Raw genomic sequence first — 16,169 nt, 5'->3', positions numbered from 1 at the left:
CAGAAGATCGAGATGAACTATATTCTTTTGTATAACTTTTGGTGTAAAGAGAATTTTAAAGATGTGTGATTACTTCTAGATATTACAGAATTCTTGTAAGAAGTACAAGGAGACGCTTTTGTTATTTCAAATATAAATATGGCATTCAGCACTGCCTTTGTGCTGACATATACACAAGTTCTTACCTTCCTCAAAATAAAAATAAAAAATCCCAACCGCCACCAAAACCTCCCCTACCCCGAAGCCCCACAGTGACTTCCCATCTCTTACAGAAAAGGAGCATAAGATATTTAAAGCTGTGATTAATACTTGAATAAATTATTGCAAGATAGAATTGTATATGACAGACAAATCCTTCACGTGGAAATGCACAGAAGACAGAACAGCAATAGAGGTTGATCATTAGCAGGCAGATTGTTGAAACTACATTTACCCAGATCCTACAATATAGCAATACTTTTATCAAAAGAAATGCCAGTTGTATTAGGACAAGTACATAGTGATAATGCATGAAGCAGAAAAACTTAAAGACCAAGAGCCAAGCAATAAGGAAGAGAAACCTACAATATAGCCAGATGCATAAAAAACGAAATACTACAGTTTGCAGAGAAGATATGCATTTGTTCAGTTCTTAAAAGAAAATTCAAGTACTCAGAGCTAAAAGACAATATGTAGAGAGATAAGGAAAGAGATCAATTTTCTTCTGACCTTTTCTGTTTTCCAGTAGGTAAAGTTTGTCTTGGGAATAAATATTATCAGCAGTCTTCTGCTCTATGAGCTCATTTCTTTCTTTTCTTTTTCTATGTAAAGAATTTGAACTCATTTTTTAGACCAGCTTAACTGTCTGATTCTGTGATAACATCGGTCATTTTGAATATAGTAGCAATTATGCATCAGTAAATACAAATTAACCAGAAAATAATGTAACCAAGTGATTAATAATACTGAAATATCATAAATAAATGCGCATTAGGTCAATCATGTTATTATATCAATGAGTGCATGAATTTAATTTACTTCCATCAAATTTTTCAAAAAAAAAATTGACCATCTAGTGCATGAAAGCAATCAGACTACCAAAGTAAAGTGAACTTAGTCAATGAACCTAATTAATAAAACAAAAGATACTCAAAACTTTTTGGGAAAAGACTAAATGAAGCAGCAGTATATTGCAAGAACTCACACAAAATTTTGAGGCAATGGGGGGGAAAGGATTCTTGAACATCTGCCAAACCACTTTTGGTTAGTTAAGCAGTACCAAGATAATAACATTGTTACCAGTAAGTAAAAAGTGGACAGTTGGCCGCTATAATGTACAGGTAAAAAGCTCAATCATTTTTCCTTGAGATCCAACATTTATCCTCTCCTAACTACTAATTGATGTAATTGAAATGCATTTCCTCTTAGCTCCCGAGAAAGATATTATATAAACTGCATTAAAAGGGTCAGTCATACTAAAATTAGGCTTATTAGCTAAATGACAATTGGCACATACAGTACCCCAGTCGCTTCTCGTGAATTTTCATAACCTGTTGCGCAAAATGGGATATGCACTTGTAATGGATGTCCGAGTTAAGATATATATCTTTGATCCTCTAAAGCATGTTCTGCATAACACACCTTTGCCTATTCGCTCAGTGGAACTATAGATCACAGGGTATTAACAATTTAATAACCACTTAAATGATCAGTTTTATGGATGCTTCAAATCAAGAACACAAAGTAAGTTTGTTATTGAAAGTCGAGCAGATGGTCAAGTCAGTTTGAGGAATATCAACTCAACATTTAGCATCATGGTTTATGAGACAAAATTAAAAAATTCAAACTGTTCTGCGGTATACAATGAACACAGTAAGAAAAGATAAATACAAAAGTGGGTCACAGACCCAATGAACATCAATCTAGAACTAAAAATTGTAAGATATAAACCTACAGGTGAAAACGTGTTGTTAATATTGAGGTTCAATCAATCTTGATGTTGAAGATACACAGCATTTCTTGATCATCTAGTTTCACCTTTCTACTAAAGTCCTAGGCTACAGAATTATTCCTGCAAACTTGTGCCAAATTTTCTCTTTACTGTAAATTACAGGAGGGAGAATGCAGAAAATATCCAGAAAGAATTATGCTAATCATACAACAGCACAACCAACGCGGGCGTTCCTTTCTTCAAGTCCCGTTCAGTGGTTGCTAAGAAATAGGGTGTTTCCAGGCAAAGTTAAGCCCTGTAGCAGGTAAGACAAAGATTCTGGGCTCCGTGCCTATCATCTTCAAGAGACAACATTGACCCCAAGAGTTGTTGACTGGTTCAAAAGGGTCACAAAAGCTGTAATGCTGCAGCTGCGCAGAAATCCTGAGAGGAACACTGCCCTTTGATCCAGTAGGGATCACAAATTCAACTGGAATATAACAAAGTTCACGTAGGGCTTATTCTTCAAATGAGCGTGTACATATTTTTTCCAGCAGCAATGGCCAGTCTTCGCCAAGTTGTCGGGAGTTCAGCTCCATGGCAACCCTAAAATCTTGCAACGATATCAAGTTATTGGGAGCATGTCCTTGCATGACTTCTGAAGGTCTACTACTACTACTTATTTGAGAATGAAGACCAGGTCTGAGGCCGTTGACGAGCTTCATATGGGTCTGCTGCTTTTTGGTGTTGTTTATTATAGGCTCATGCCCTGACCTTGCCCCAACAAGTTGAACACAAGATCGAATTAAACCTCTTAAGTAAGCATCTAATCCATTGTTCAACAAGTTGGCACAACTGCTGGCCACTCCTTCAAGGCCTTGTTCTGCAGCAATCTGCTCCATGCGTTCCCTCAGAGATACACTATCCAACAAAGCACCACAACTAGAAGAGGTAACACATTTACTATTTGTTGCCAAAGGCAACGCTTTACGTGCTCCACCAACACTAACAGGGCAAAATGGAACCCCAAGCGGAGCTTGGAGCTGGCTCCTTGCATGCATATCTTTCCCGTCATTTTTATATACTGAAACTGGACCTTCCTGTGATCTCTTTATTACAGAAAATCTAGCAGTTTCTTGACCAGATGCCTCCCTTTCATCATCAGCCTGCTGCAAGAGTCCTTGATAATGCTGCACAGCCCTCCGTGCATCAGGTGGATTGGTATCCCCATTCTCCATAACATCAAAACTTGATTCTGTCGCTGTCGGTTGTTGAATAGTGAAATTGGTCTTCCCGTTTTGACCAAGCACAGTACGGCGATCCCCAGTCCTACGATCAAGAAAGCTTGTTCTGGCCTTTCCAGGAGATAATGGGAGAATATCCCCATTAGACAAACCTGGTTGACTTGAAGCCTGGCTTGAAGAAACATGCGATCCATTTTGCTCATAAGCATCATTTGGGGACCCATTACTGCCAACTGCTGCACCAGGCTTCAAAGCATCAGTCTCCTGAGTTGGCGGTGGAACTTTTGCGCTACAAGCATTTCTCAAAATGGAACGAATGAACTGATTATGCAGTGGAATGTTCTCTCTGCCCAATATCCTAAGACAAAGCTTATTGAACTCAACCTTGCTTATTTTCAAACTCAATAACCTATTTAAGTAATAAAAGTACTGTTTAAACTTCTCAGGTCCAAGTTTCCTCACTAACTGAGCTTTCAGTTCAGCAAGATTGATTCGCGAATGCTGATGTGGCGGTTGCATGACTTGCATCTCTGTCAACACATAACAAGCAAAAGAGCACAAAATTTCTACTGTTTTCAAGTGTCACAACAAGTCAGAATACAAAATTAGGGTTTTCCCCAATTCCAAAAACCCATAGTGGAAACAAGATTGTATTCCTCCAATGGCAATTCAGGCAATGCTGAATCAAACCCCATATCCAAAATTCCAACTTGCAACAGTATAACTATTGAAGGGGTTAAGACCCCAGCTAGAGATCCATAATTCTCAACTAACTCTCCCTCCAAAAATCCCAATCTTGAAAATTTTCAAATTCTCAGTACCAATCAAACTCCAACCTTAAAACCAAGAAAACCCCTCAATCTCTAATACCTCTATGCAACTCCAAGTAAACCCAAAGACTTTATTTTTCCCAATTCAATTAAGTTCAAATTGCCTGTAAATTACAGGGCAAAACTTAATACAGACAAGAAAATGCCACCAGGTACCAAAAAAGTAAACTTTCAAAGCTTCCCACTTCAAGTTCAAATATATCCCACACAAAATTGGGATAAAAAGAAGAGATTTTTAAGCTTGAAGGGGATACTGAAATTAGAAAAAAAAAAAAAATACAGACTTTATTGAAATTCAAGATTCAAGAAAGTAGAGGGAAAACCCAAATGTTTTTCAACTCTTACTTGTTCATTGAAACCCAAATAGCTTCTTCTTCCATTGCTCTACAAATTGCTTTGAATTTCAATTCAGTGTTCTATATCAAGAAACCAAGAAGACTCACCTTCAACACTCTCTCTTTCAGATCGCTCTTTTCCAATACTCTTATTTCGTTTGTGTGTCTGATCAGAAATAGCAATTTCTTTTTCTGTAAATTCTTCTACTTCTATTTTTCTTTCTTTCTCTCTCCATTACCAAACACAGCCTTAGTGTTTGACCCTTTCACGCGCTTTCTTCCTCGTACACTCTCACGCGCCCGGTAATTAAGGTTTCAAGGCGCGTTTGAGTTTTACAAATGTAAGTGCGCGTGGGTGTTTTTGTTTTATGATGATATGTTTTATGAATTTTGCTAGTATTATGTCGTGGAAAAATAAAAAAGAGAAGTTTGTTTTGTAGGAAGAAGAACTAAAAGATTCTAAGTTATAAAGAAATATTTTTTTTTTGGGGGGAAATGAACAATGCAAAGTTATTTCTTGGTATGTTAGTGATCATTGCACCATTCTTTTTCCTAGATTTTTGAAGATGATGATGTAAAGTTGATAAAAAATGACTAGTGCTGGCATAAAAGGAAAAATGGAACAGAATTTTATGGGGAAAAAAACAGAGAGAGCAGATGGTTTGACAAATGAGGAAAAGTCAATTTGACATTCTAGTTGGACTTGGAAGGGAAACATGATTCTAGGTTGTTTGTTGTATATACCAACTTCCCCTCATTGAGCACCTAGTACTAAAAATGTATTTATGTCTTCTTCTCAAAGTACAGGTATCTCTCCCTCTCCTTGTCTCTTTTGCTTATTGGGAGTACCATCAATTTCGCCTGCGTGAGCTTGCTCACATAATAACAACTCGGTATAAATGTCACGAATCTATAGGCATAATTTATGAAATCTTTTCTACATAAGCTAGACATGGAGAGTTTGTTTATTCATAGATGAAGTGAGATTTTGGGATCTTTTGTTTGCTACAAACTACAAGGTAGGCAGAGCGAGTCAGTTTTTCGTTAAAAATGCATCACAGTTAGGGGTGAAGCTAGGCTTTTGGTTACGGGTTCGGTCGAACCTAGTAGCTTTGATCCAAGCTCTATATTTGTCTTAAGAAATTCATTTAATGTATACAGATTATTAATTTAGAATCCAAAAGAACTTAATAGGACAAGAATCCCGAATTCATAAATTTCAAATCTTGACTCCGCCTTTGATTATTCATAGTCTTTGAATCTCACCCAACCAATAAACACTTGCAATTCCATCTCCGACTGAGATCACCTGACCGATCTCATCCACTTTAAAATTTTGTGTAAAAGTTGCTAACTCGACGGAGTAGAGAAGGACTTTGCTGATTATAATAAGGTTGGTCTCACCTTTGTCCATCGAAAATGAAGGATCTAATTGTGGTTTATTTGGGACGATGCTACGAACTTCAGAAATAGCATGAAATCTTTGTCGGTTTCAAATTAATATAAATTAAATATAAAAAAAGGAAGTGTTACAGGAAGTTGATAGCTAATGTAAAATTAGTTAATCGATTACTCCTCAAAATACCTAATATTAGAATTAGATGAGCTTAAATGAAACGAGATGGATTGTGAGAATTCATAGATCTGACTTGAACTTGCTTAATTAGGGCTGAGCCATAGTTATTATTGCAATATTAGAAGTATCATTAGCAATAATATCAACTAGGATTACCAAAAGTTTAAGGGAAACCTATCAGTCTCTTGTTTGAAGTTTATGTAGCATGCATGTTTCGCGTAGATTATATGAACCAGTTACGATTCTTTAAATAAAACGGAAAAAGGTCCAAATAGGTCCTTGGACTCTGCGAATTGAGAGATTTGCACTCTGTCAATACTTTAGCCCACCTATGCCCTTACTGTCAAACACTTGATCCAAATATGCTCTTATTTTAAATAATTCCCCCACGTAACCTAATTACGAGTTAATTAATCAATCAATACCAGATCTTGACACGTGTCACAATCCTCAGAGAACTAGACTTACACAACCCTATATGAATGGCTTATTTGGTCCAAGCGCATACTTTTTGAGGGCATATTTGGTCCCAAACACATGTTTTGAGAGCATATCAATTTTAAGTTAATGAAACAGTAGTGGCCAAAATCTGCTTGGACCAAACCCCCCAACTTTCCTGTACATGTCCAGTCCAAACAAGCCCAAATACATAGCATGTCGCTCCACTCCATCATTGACACACCAGTCTGCAGGTACACCACTAGATCCAGCAGACTGCATCAAAGACTCTCCAAGTATTTAGCATTGTGTACTTACTCATTTTACTATGACTCACTGTATCTCTCAACATTTGTTTATTAGTAGCAATATTCACTTCATCTATCATCGTGATTTTAAAATCACAAGTACACCATGTCTACAGACAAAAGTGGCCGAATCAATTTTGTCTGAATCTGACAGACATACAACCATATAAGTAATACCCAAGTTGTTAAGACTTAAAAAGTGACAAATTGCAGAAAGGTCTTTTCCTCCCTCAGATAATGAGATTAGTCATCCCCAGACTTTACTACTAATGGCATAAAAGATTCTTTATTTTCAGATTTAGAAAGAGATTGCACTCTTTGACAAAACATCACCTATCGTTGAAAGTTACTTGTGTCAAGAATTTGTCCTAGTGCTTTGGTGGAAAGTGGGGAAGGTTGATTCTTTCCTCCATATAAATCTTCATTCCCACAGAAACAAAACACAAAAAAACTTCTTTCCTTTTCTCCTCTACTTGGTCTGCAGCTAAAGAGGTGTGTACTATCTAACAGCTTGACATTTCATACTATGGAAATTTTACCAGGTTAGTACAAAGTTAATTTCAAGAAAGCATTTTTCTTGAAGCAAAATTTCATCTTTTCTTGAAATTTGTTTGTGGTTGGTTTAATTATAGGAGCAAGAGAGCATCTTTTAGCGAATGAAAATGGGTTTGAAGAGAACCAAGAAATCAAGATTCAGGTAAGGGGTCTTACAAAGGTCTCAGAAAAGGGTGTTTCTATATTGAACAATGTGAATGTTGACATACCCAAAGGTATAATCATGGGTGTTATAGGCCCAAGTGGTAGTGGAAAGTCAACCTTCTTAAGATCACTCAATCGATTGTGGGAACCTCCTTCCAACACTGTGTTTTTGGATGGTCAAGATATATGTGATCTGGATGTGCTCACTCTTCGCCGTAAGATTGGCATGCTGTTTCAGCTTCCTGTTCTCTTTGAAGGTATGCTATTGCATTTCTAGAATTATACCAGTATTGTAGACAGATCCATCTTTTTGTGTAGATATTTTATCCATCAGATGTTTGATGTTAGAACTTGCTATCCCTCCCTCTATTTTTTTGTTAACCGTGTTTTCGGGTCAACATGTGTGCATGTCGACTTATTCTACGGGTACTGCTACCTCCCACCAGCACCAGTGTTGTGATTCAATCCGCTGTGATTTGAACCTGAGAGCTCGTGGTTCTCAACCCACTTCGTTGACCTTTAGGCTATCCCGTTGGGTGCATAACTTTCTATCCTCTGCCCTGCCTTGTAGTGGTGGAGCCAGAATTTTTCACTAAGGGAATTCATAAAGTAAACATACTCAGAAGTCAAGGGATTTAACATCTACTCCTAGCTCCGCCCCTGCTGCTTTGTATGCTTAATCTAATGGAGTGGCAATGCTTCTGGCTTCACTTAATGATATCTAAGTCCTTCATGCCCCAAGGCTTTCCCTTCAGTGGTAAAATGGTAAAAGCCCGGGGCTTGGCGTGTGGGTTAGGTACACATCACAGGTTAGAACATTTGTGGTAGACAATAGCTTAGTGTTTAAGTGAACAAAGGTAGGGAGCAGTTTCATGGATTTCCCGGCTATTAAGAGAAGTCCTTTTTCAACATATATTTCAAGTTGTAGTTACTGTTGCTTGGTTAAGTGATCTTTGTGGAAAATCTTTCAGGCACTGTTGCAGATAATGTGCGATATGGGCCGCAGTTAAAAGGAAAGAAACTAATTGACAATGAGGTACACAAGTTGTTGACTCTAGCTGACCTGGACTCATCTTTCTTCAACAAGTCTGGTGGGGAACTCTCTGTTGGTCAAGCACAGAGAGTTGCACTTGCTAGGACCTTAGCTAATGAACCAGAGGTGATTTTAATTATACCAACATTTAACCAGTTTTGACATTAAGAATCTTCACTCGATTGACGTTAAATTTGAAATAGGAATCTGACTTTATGTTACCATATTCTGTAAGGTTCTGCTGTTGGATGAACCAACAAGTGCACTGGATCCAATATCAACACAGAATATTGAGGATGTTCTTGTAAAGCTGAAGAGGGAGCAGAATATGACTATTGTGATGGTTTCACATAGCATTAAACAAATAAAGAGAATAGCTGACATAGTATGCCTGCTTGTCAATGGGGAGATTGTAGAAATATTAAAGCCTGATCAACTCTTTGAATCTAAACATCCCATGGCACAAAGATTTCTTGAACTCAGCAACTAAAAACTTCTCACCCTCCCAACCCTGTCTTTTCTGTATATCTTATGTTTTGTGTTTTTTATGCTTGGATGATGAAATCCATTAAACCATTTCAGATGTGTAATAGTATTTGATTTATCATAAATATATCCTTGGGTAAACATTGCCGGTCCCAAGCCCGGATAAAGGAGGAGGGTTGCCGAGGGTCAATCGGAAACAGCCTCCCTACCCAGGTAGGGGTAAGGCTGCGTACATCTTACCCTCCCCAGACCCCACTATTGTGGGATTACACTGGGTTTGATATGATGATATCCTTGGGTAAACAACAATAAGATGTTTCTGATTTATCCTTGGCTTGAATGCCCTTCCTACAGAAAGTACATATCCAATCACCAATATGATCTTGAGTTTGAGATACATGTGATAACTTGTAGCAAGCCGAATTAGGTTGAGCATGTTTCATTCTCCTTTTATTTGAATCAGATCTTGCTATGGGTTGATCGCGTAGCAGTCCATAGTGTGTTGTTCAGATTTACTAGTATGAATTGGTCATTTTGATACATGGCTGGAGTCCAAAACCAGAAGCAGCAGCTTAGTACGAACAGTGTAGCTGCCAAACACCCTTGGCCAACTTTGATTTATCATAAATTATACCCTCGGTCGTATTTGTGCAGATTGAATAGCAACGGGCCAAGCAGGTGCCAGTTTCCCCTGTTTAAAGATGCATCTAAGGTAAAAGTACAAGATATACAGCTATATAGATCGAGCAAGCAGTGCTTGTCTTGGTTGCAGATCAATTTCCAGCAGTAACATTATTTGTGTGATTTCTTCTTTTAGCAAAGCTCTATACATTAAAAGATAACATACATATATTCATCGAGTATTCATAGAAGAATTTCTTCAGATAATAACTCCGATATACCACTTATCAAATAGCAAATCTTGCCCGTCTCTGAAACTTGGCAGTAATCTGGTAGCTGAGATGCCATTCACTTTACATTAACAGTGATTCTGAGGAATTACAATGATATATACTGTAGCATATTTTCTATATTCAGCTTACAGCGTTTGTTTGAATACAAATAGATTCTACATGTACCATGGGTAAGGAAGCAGTGACTGGTGAAAGAATATTTGGAAGACTTTATATCTATGGACTTAGCAACAATCCAAACCTTTTCGGTTATGAAGGTGTGTTTAGAAGAATATGGTATTACTATCTTGAATTATACAACGGTTCCAAACCATGCTTTAATGCAGCATCCCACACAACATCAATCTGATCAACGTCGATAGCTCCAACCTCATGGTGTGTCCAACCTTCAAGAAGATGAACTAGCCCGCCCGCATGACAAGCATGAACTATGCCTCTTCCCATTGTATACTGGTGCAATACGGAAGAAGAGTGAGAATTCAGACAAACATGAAGGAAAAAAAAAAAAGGCAGCCTAGTGCACTAAGCTTCGCTATGTGCAAAGTCCGGGAAGGACCAGGCACATTGGGTCTAATTAAGCACACTTACCTTGCATTTTTTAAAGTTTCCGTGAATACAAAACATGTAACAGTGTCATAAAACTGATGCTACTAACAAAAGGAAAGGGACTAGCTTGTGCATGTGGTGAGGATTGCTCTGGTACCATGTTAAGATATAGCCTTTGGCCTAACTCAACCCCAAACTAGCTCATGAGGAGATGATTGATCAAGACAAGATAAGGAGATAAACAACTATCCCTCCACCAAAGTAGGACATTTAACATTCACAACACAACACTATCTGCCGAAGTTTGGATTTCACACTAAATTGTTGTACTGTTGGCTTACTATTACATGGTTTTCAAAAAAAACTGAAAGAGTTGTGGGTTTGGGGGGGTGGGGGGGGGGGGGCATATGATCTGAATTATACCTCACAAGTTCCTAGGCCAGTGACATCTTTCGGGAGTCTCATTGCAGCTAACTTGCCATAGGTACAGTCTCTGCGAAAAGGAATGACAGGAGGAACCACAAACTGATAAAAATGAGTTCCTGATGGAGCCCAGCTCTGCTCTCTAGGGGTAGACCATTTTCCAATAATCCAAGTCTGTCATTTTCAAAAAATCACAAAGTTAATGAGCAGCAGAAACTACAGATAGTGGACACTCTTTGCTGAACTGAAAGAACTCAGTTCTGTTCACCCAGTAATAAACATTAATGTTTTTCTAACTATAAAAGTTGTTTGTTATCATTCTCTCTTTTAACCTATGAACTTAGCCTTAGCATTACATATTAATGGAAATGTTTCAGTTAACTTCTGAAGGAGTTAGATTCCACCGCACAAATATTCTTTTGTAGGGCAAAAACTTGATCTTAACCTTAGCTCAGATTTTGTGTAAGCTGTAAACAGAATTCTGGGAAATCATTAGTTTTCTCCCTTAAAACTATTAGTAAATGATTGAATATTGCCTCTGATTCCCAACAGTTGAGACTTTGAGTGGCACACATGTGAGTTCCTATTTGGTTATACTTGAAACATTACCTTACACTGTTTAGCTGCTTGGTACTTTGTCACTTGAACCAGATACTTCTGGCACTCAACAGGAGCTTCTCTGTGAATTTTCATGAACCTCTCAGTGGACTGAGTGAGCATCTGAATCAGAAAACTACCCTTATTACAATGGAACATTATAAAGTTAATTATTGAAGAGAATATTAAAAGGAAGAAGGGGCTTCTCCCACTTAATGACCATAGAAGATACTAACACTCTTGTATGTCATCCATTTACTTCACAAAGTAGGATAACCATAGATGTACTCATATAGCAGCTCATGTACTCATATAGCAGCTCATTTTTTCTTTTACATTCTTTTTCTAACGTTAGTCCTGCATGTGTTTAGATATTTAGGTATCATAACATGGACAACAAGTTCATAATGCTTATGGGGCTTGCAATAAAAAGATGCACATGTAACCAGAGGCGGAGCTAGGATTTTGATTTATGGAGTCTAGATTCTAGAAAAGGCGGCTTCCTAGGTTCTGGATAAATTATTTATACATATTAAGTGGAGTTTTAAACATCAATACAGGATATGTGCCAAAGCAATTAGGGTTCTGCCGAACAACACGCTTGTAGCTTTGCCCCTGCGTGTAACAGAGAAAATGATCATAACAAATGGAAGATCTTGTTAACGTATTCTGATGTGCTTACTGCTACAATTTTCTTGCTTTAGAAACCCGACAAACTTCTCTTGGTAAATGCATAATTCAAACAACATCAATGATTTAGCAAATCTTACCAGAACTTTGACTCTTCGACGAGCAAGGTAGAGTGCAATGGCCCTTCCAAGCTTAGAAGTAGCACCTGATAAGAAGACCTCATTCACATCTCGAGGAATCTCATTTAAGATCACAGCAGCTGTCAAGGTGTTTCCATGGACTACTCGGACTCTGAGGTTCGGATGCTTGTTGACAAAGAGTGTCCCTCCACCATTTAAACCTTCATTCTGCAGTAAGTTTCTTTCATAAACAACATGAACAGTAACTGGAAATCGAAACTACTGCTCCTTCAAACCAGAAAAAGACTTGGGAAGATCCCAGCGATACATGATCTACGAATAACTTTATTTTGTGTCTCACACAACTAACATTAGTTGTATGAAGCTTTTCTGTTGTCGCACACGTTGGTGGACCCCATCTTACATTTTGGGTCCACGAACTTGTGAGACAAAAAGATGCCTCACATAACTAGTGTCAGTAGTGTGACACAAAATAAAAAAAAATCATGATCTACTAATAAGTGTAATTATGAGCTATTCCAATTCTGAACATACTATTATCACATTCCTTCATTTTGAAGGTTTTCCAGTCTAAAACCACTAGCAAAAAAGGCTTAGATTCTAGCAAGAAACACCTAACCGGATGTTGTCATGTATATGCTCGTTGTACTTAAGTAGATAGCAAAGACTATGAGGATTCTGAAATCGTTGAATATTAAAGAGACGATAGAAAATTAGAAACAGGAAATAAAATGAGACTGACCTTATTTAGTGCAGCAAGGCTGATGACTTTGACACCGAGTCTATCAGCCCTAAGAATGGCTTCTTCAATGAGCTTATTTATTCCTTCTGCAGCAAAGGGCAAGAAATACTGCAACATAATATATGTTTTAGACGCTAGAAACGGAATGTAAAAGATATGCGTGCTCAGAATCAAACAGCTTGGGAATTCATTAAGGCATTATCCTTTGAACATTTCAACAAGTCAGAGCAAGGAACCATTTCTTCTTCTTTTTTTTTTTTTTTTTTTTTTTTTTTTTTTGAACTTTGGCTGTGCCAACTTGTTACTCATTTTCTTGCAGATAGACACATCTGCTCTTGCATAGAATTTCAAAAATTCTGAAAAACCACTCGATATTAAACAGTAACTAAGGAAAAAGTACAAACACATATACCTGAAAACCAGCCCTGGGCACAACCCAAGTTTGGTTGAGTTTCCCTCTTATGTAGTAAAAACTGAATAAGAGAGTCTTGGACTTCAGCCACATAATAAGCACGACCACAAAGGTAAAAGGCCACATCGGTAACAAGAAGAGCCTTGTGGAGAAAGGCACTGAGCTGAATGACCGGAAAACAAATGGGGCATGCATCGATGACATAATATCAACAATATGCGCGAGAAACACAAAATCTGGTGCTCTTTCATCTGTACCTTCATGAAGGGGAACCATCTCAGGAAATATAAAAGGTCAAATAAAACATGAAACCTACTTCAACTCATAAATTCAAGAAACTACAAACACCTATGGAAGGATTATTAGTTTGAAGGAAGATAATAATAGAACCCGCCTACCCCGAGGTGAAAAGAGTAAACTCACTTGTCCTTGAACTTATTTCTTTTTGAAGGTTCCAAGATGCAGTATTTAAAGTATTTCCCAACATATCATAGAGAGGCATGAAGAGGCAGAAATTTGTCTTCATTTCCTGATGGTGTAGACTGTGGTATCTGCAAGAATGTGACAAGAAGGAAGTGGAATAACATTGAACTTGTCAAACATGATTGGGAAGGAAAGTTCATTTTAACCAAAAAAAAAAAAAAAGAATATTAGAAGTGATTTCTTAATCTAGATGCTTAAGATAACATATATTAGATGTTGCATCAAACAAAGTCAGTTATGGAACTTACGATGGGCAGTAAATAACATATCTAAGTAGTGGAACGCGCTGGTAGAGACCATGAGGAAAGATCTCAACATTGCTGTGTCCCAAACATCTTAAGAAATCAAATGCCAGAACATAAACGTACATAACGCTTATTGATCCGTAACCAATAAATGCAGTGCCCAGGGTTGGAATTCCTTCAACCACACAGAGCAAAAGATGTTCCAGAAATGTTGCATGTCCAGCTGCACCACAAACAAAAAAAAAAAAAAAAAAAAAAAGGTTAAAGAATAAGTTAGTATGACATTCTTTTTAGGATAGACAAAAGGAAGGTATGACACGCATAAATTGGTACAGAGGGAGTAGTTACTTTACCAGTAAAGGGGTGTGTAATTTTAGACTCGTGATGCTGCCAGTGGTACAAAGGAAAGAGAAGAGGGGAATGCAATAATCTGTGCAGCCAATAGAACAGTGGCTCTGAGATCACTATATGAAGTATAATACAAGAAATAACCCCTCTTACATCCCAGAGGGGAATATTGGCCAGTGAAGGGAAGTTCAAGTAGACGAACGCTGCAACAATCGCTTGAAGTATAAGGAAGTTATCCCTGTTGGAAAAAAAAAACACACACACACACACACACAACATTAATCTCCATTTGGATAAGTGGAAAAAGGGTGGAAATAAAAAGAATTCATACCAATGCCATTCATTATCAATTTGCTCAAAATCTGTGCCTTGCTGAGACACACGTCGTGTGCGATTTAGATATAACATATTATTGTAAGTGCTCCATAGCTGATGAACTAGGCCTCTCAGAGCACACGAGATAAGAACATGCAAGCACCAGATGTCCTCCATGCTCTCTTTCCAATACATAGAATGTATAAATTTTGCAAGAAATGGTCCATATAACAAATACTGCATGTCACAAAGGAAATTATATCATAAATCCAAAATAAATCAAGATTGATGAACATTTATAAGTAGTTGCAAAAAAAAAAAAAAAAGGTCCATGCCTTGCAATTGCCTATGTTTTTCCATGGCCAGGCAAATAAAGGTGCATCTCTTTTTCTCAACAAACAATCACTTCCATCCTCCACTACTTGAACTCCCTCATTCTGTTTCTCCATGTTACTATTAATTGCTCTAAAAGAAACAAAGAATATAACAGTATCCCAACTGAGTGGCAACAGTATATATAAGAAAGACAAATGTGGGAATGAAGGCAAAAAAGGGGAGGAAAAACTCTTTTCTAATTGGATCCTGCAACCCTTTTCTTATCTACTTTTGTTTTTACTCGTATCACTCAGTACATATTGATGTTATATATATAGAGGCCAAAACTCTAAAGCAGGTGTTTTGGCTAAAACCAGTCAAACTGGCTTTTAAGCATAATTTGGTTTGTCTATGCATTGTAAACAGATTACAAGTCGAAATCAGTCAAAAGTCATAAGTTGGTCACCCCTAACTTATGATTTTCCAACTTATAAGCACTTTTAGTTTGATCACGATTTTTACTATTTTATACTTAATATTTTTTCCAAAACAAAATCCCTAACTTTCTCTCCACTCCATATTCGTGGTCCGTCCTTTTGCTTATATAGATACTTTCAAATTTATAATTTTTATTTAAGAAATTACGAATAGTTTAGCCATTTTATCAAAAGAACAGTTTGTCAACGCCTTTTTATCTAACACATCAATAGCTTATGGGTTATCAATTTCAGCACTTTCATTCAAATGCATAACTACTTATTATAAAATTAATTCCTAACACTTGAAGCTTAGTCTAAACGGACTAATAGTTAAATTTCGCAGTATATAAAAAAGGCTCCTTCGTTTTATGCAATTAATTGGCACACAAGGGTGAATATGCCAGATCATACCGAAAAATTAATAAGTAAGAGAAATGTAGAGAACAAAATGGTCAGGAGACTGTTGGTAGATTGCAGTTGGGATGTCGATCCCATTGGCTATCACTGTAAGTTTAATTAGCTAATGACTTTTTTATACTTGATTGTTGTGGACTAAAACACTCTACGTATCTTTATGTTTTGTAATATATTGTAATATAGTGTCTTAAGTGGTATTATTAGATCATTTTCTCATTAAATGGAGGTACTTTTTGAATTGATTTCGTGTGGATGTAAGGACAAAAAATTGTAGAGGGAGCCAGAAGCCTAACTGTACTTCTTAC

General features: G+C 37.2%; 3 protein-coding genes across 4 annotated transcripts; 1 reads left to right on the top strand and 2 right to left on the bottom strand.

The window, feature by feature from the left end:
• Window positions 1-1,750: 1,750 nt before the first annotated feature.
• On the bottom strand, window positions 1,751-4,996 carry LOC132045118 (uncharacterized). Its single transcript, XM_059435652.1, has 2 exons — window positions 4,329-4,996; window positions 1,751-4,087 (listed from the first exon to the last, which is right to left on the bottom strand). Exon 2 carries the CDS (start codon window positions 3,679-3,681, stop codon window positions 2,428-2,430), a length of 1,254 nt encoding a protein of 417 aa, XP_059291635.1. The 5' UTR covers window positions 3,682-4,087; window positions 4,329-4,996; the 3' UTR covers window positions 1,751-2,427.
• A 1,732-nt stretch (window positions 4,997-6,728) lies between these two features.
• LOC132045086 (ABC transporter I family member 17-like) lies at window positions 6,729-9,001 on the top strand. The gene is made up of 4 exons (XM_059435610.1): window positions 6,729-7,182; window positions 7,273-7,596; window positions 8,311-8,498; window positions 8,608-9,001. Exons 1-4 carry the CDS (start codon window positions 7,167-7,169, stop codon window positions 8,860-8,862), a joined length of 783 nt encoding a protein of 260 aa, XP_059291593.1. The 5' UTR covers window positions 6,729-7,166; the 3' UTR covers window positions 8,863-9,001.
• Window positions 9,002-9,015: 14 nt separating this feature from the next.
• On the bottom strand, window positions 9,016-15,455 carry LOC132045085 (very-long-chain aldehyde decarbonylase CER3-like). 2 transcript variants are annotated; one of them, XM_059435609.1, is made up of 11 exons: window positions 14,989-15,455; window positions 14,670-14,890; window positions 14,344-14,576; window positions 13,994-14,213; window positions 13,686-13,813; window positions 13,263-13,513; window positions 12,851-12,958; window positions 12,109-12,315; window positions 11,351-11,461; window positions 10,742-10,915; window positions 9,016-10,222 (listed from the first exon to the last, which is right to left on the bottom strand). In XM_059435609.1, exons 1-11 carry the CDS (start codon window positions 15,100-15,102, stop codon window positions 10,055-10,057), a joined length of 1,935 nt encoding a protein of 644 aa, XP_059291592.1. In that variant the 5' UTR covers window positions 15,103-15,455; the 3' UTR covers window positions 9,016-10,054. The 2 variants fall into 2 exon arrangements, with proteins under 2 accessions (XP_059291592.1, XP_059291590.1); XM_059435607.1 differs by having other exon boundaries at window positions 13,263-13,519; window positions 14,989-15,452.
• Between the last annotated feature and the right edge of the window lie 714 nt (window positions 15,456-16,169).

This window comes from Lycium ferocissimum, unplaced genomic scaffold (genome assembly GCF_029784015.1).
Source record: "Lycium ferocissimum isolate CSIRO_LF1 unplaced genomic scaffold, AGI_CSIRO_Lferr_CH_V1 ctg60, whole genome shotgun sequence".
In the NCBI taxonomy this organism is placed as follows: domain Eukaryota; kingdom Viridiplantae; phylum Streptophyta; class Magnoliopsida; order Solanales; family Solanaceae; genus Lycium; species Lycium ferocissimum.
The sequence above is the reverse complement of the archived record's forward strand: the minus strand, read 5'-3'. Positions and strand labels throughout refer to the sequence as shown.

Bases quoted from the DNA above. Each gene is read 5' to 3' on its own strand.
- LOC132045118 (XM_059435652.1), bottom strand. From the start codon at position 3,681: ATGCAAGTCATGCAACCGCCACATCAGCATTCGCGAATCAATCTTGCT.
- LOC132045086 (XM_059435610.1), top strand. The intron at 7,597-8,310 runs GTATGCTATTGC...AAAATCTTTCAG, and splicing joins GCTTCCTGTTCTCTTTGAAG to GCACTGTTGCAGATAATGTG. The intron at 8,499-8,607 runs GTGATTTTAATT...ATATTCTGTAAG, and splicing joins CCTTAGCTAATGAACCAGAG to GTTCTGCTGTTGGATGAACC.
- LOC132045085 (XM_059435607.1), bottom strand. From the start codon at position 15,102: ATGGAGAAACAGAATGAGGGAGTTCAAGTAGTGGAGGATGGAAGTGAT. The intron at 14,214-14,343 runs GTAAAGTAACTA...TTTGTGGTGCAG, and splicing joins AATTACACACCCCTTTACTG to CTGGACATGCAACATTTCTG. The intron at 11,462-12,108 runs GTAAGATTTGCT...TTTCTGATTCAG, and splicing joins GTCGAAGAGTCAAAGTTCTG to ATGCTCACTCAGTCCACTGA.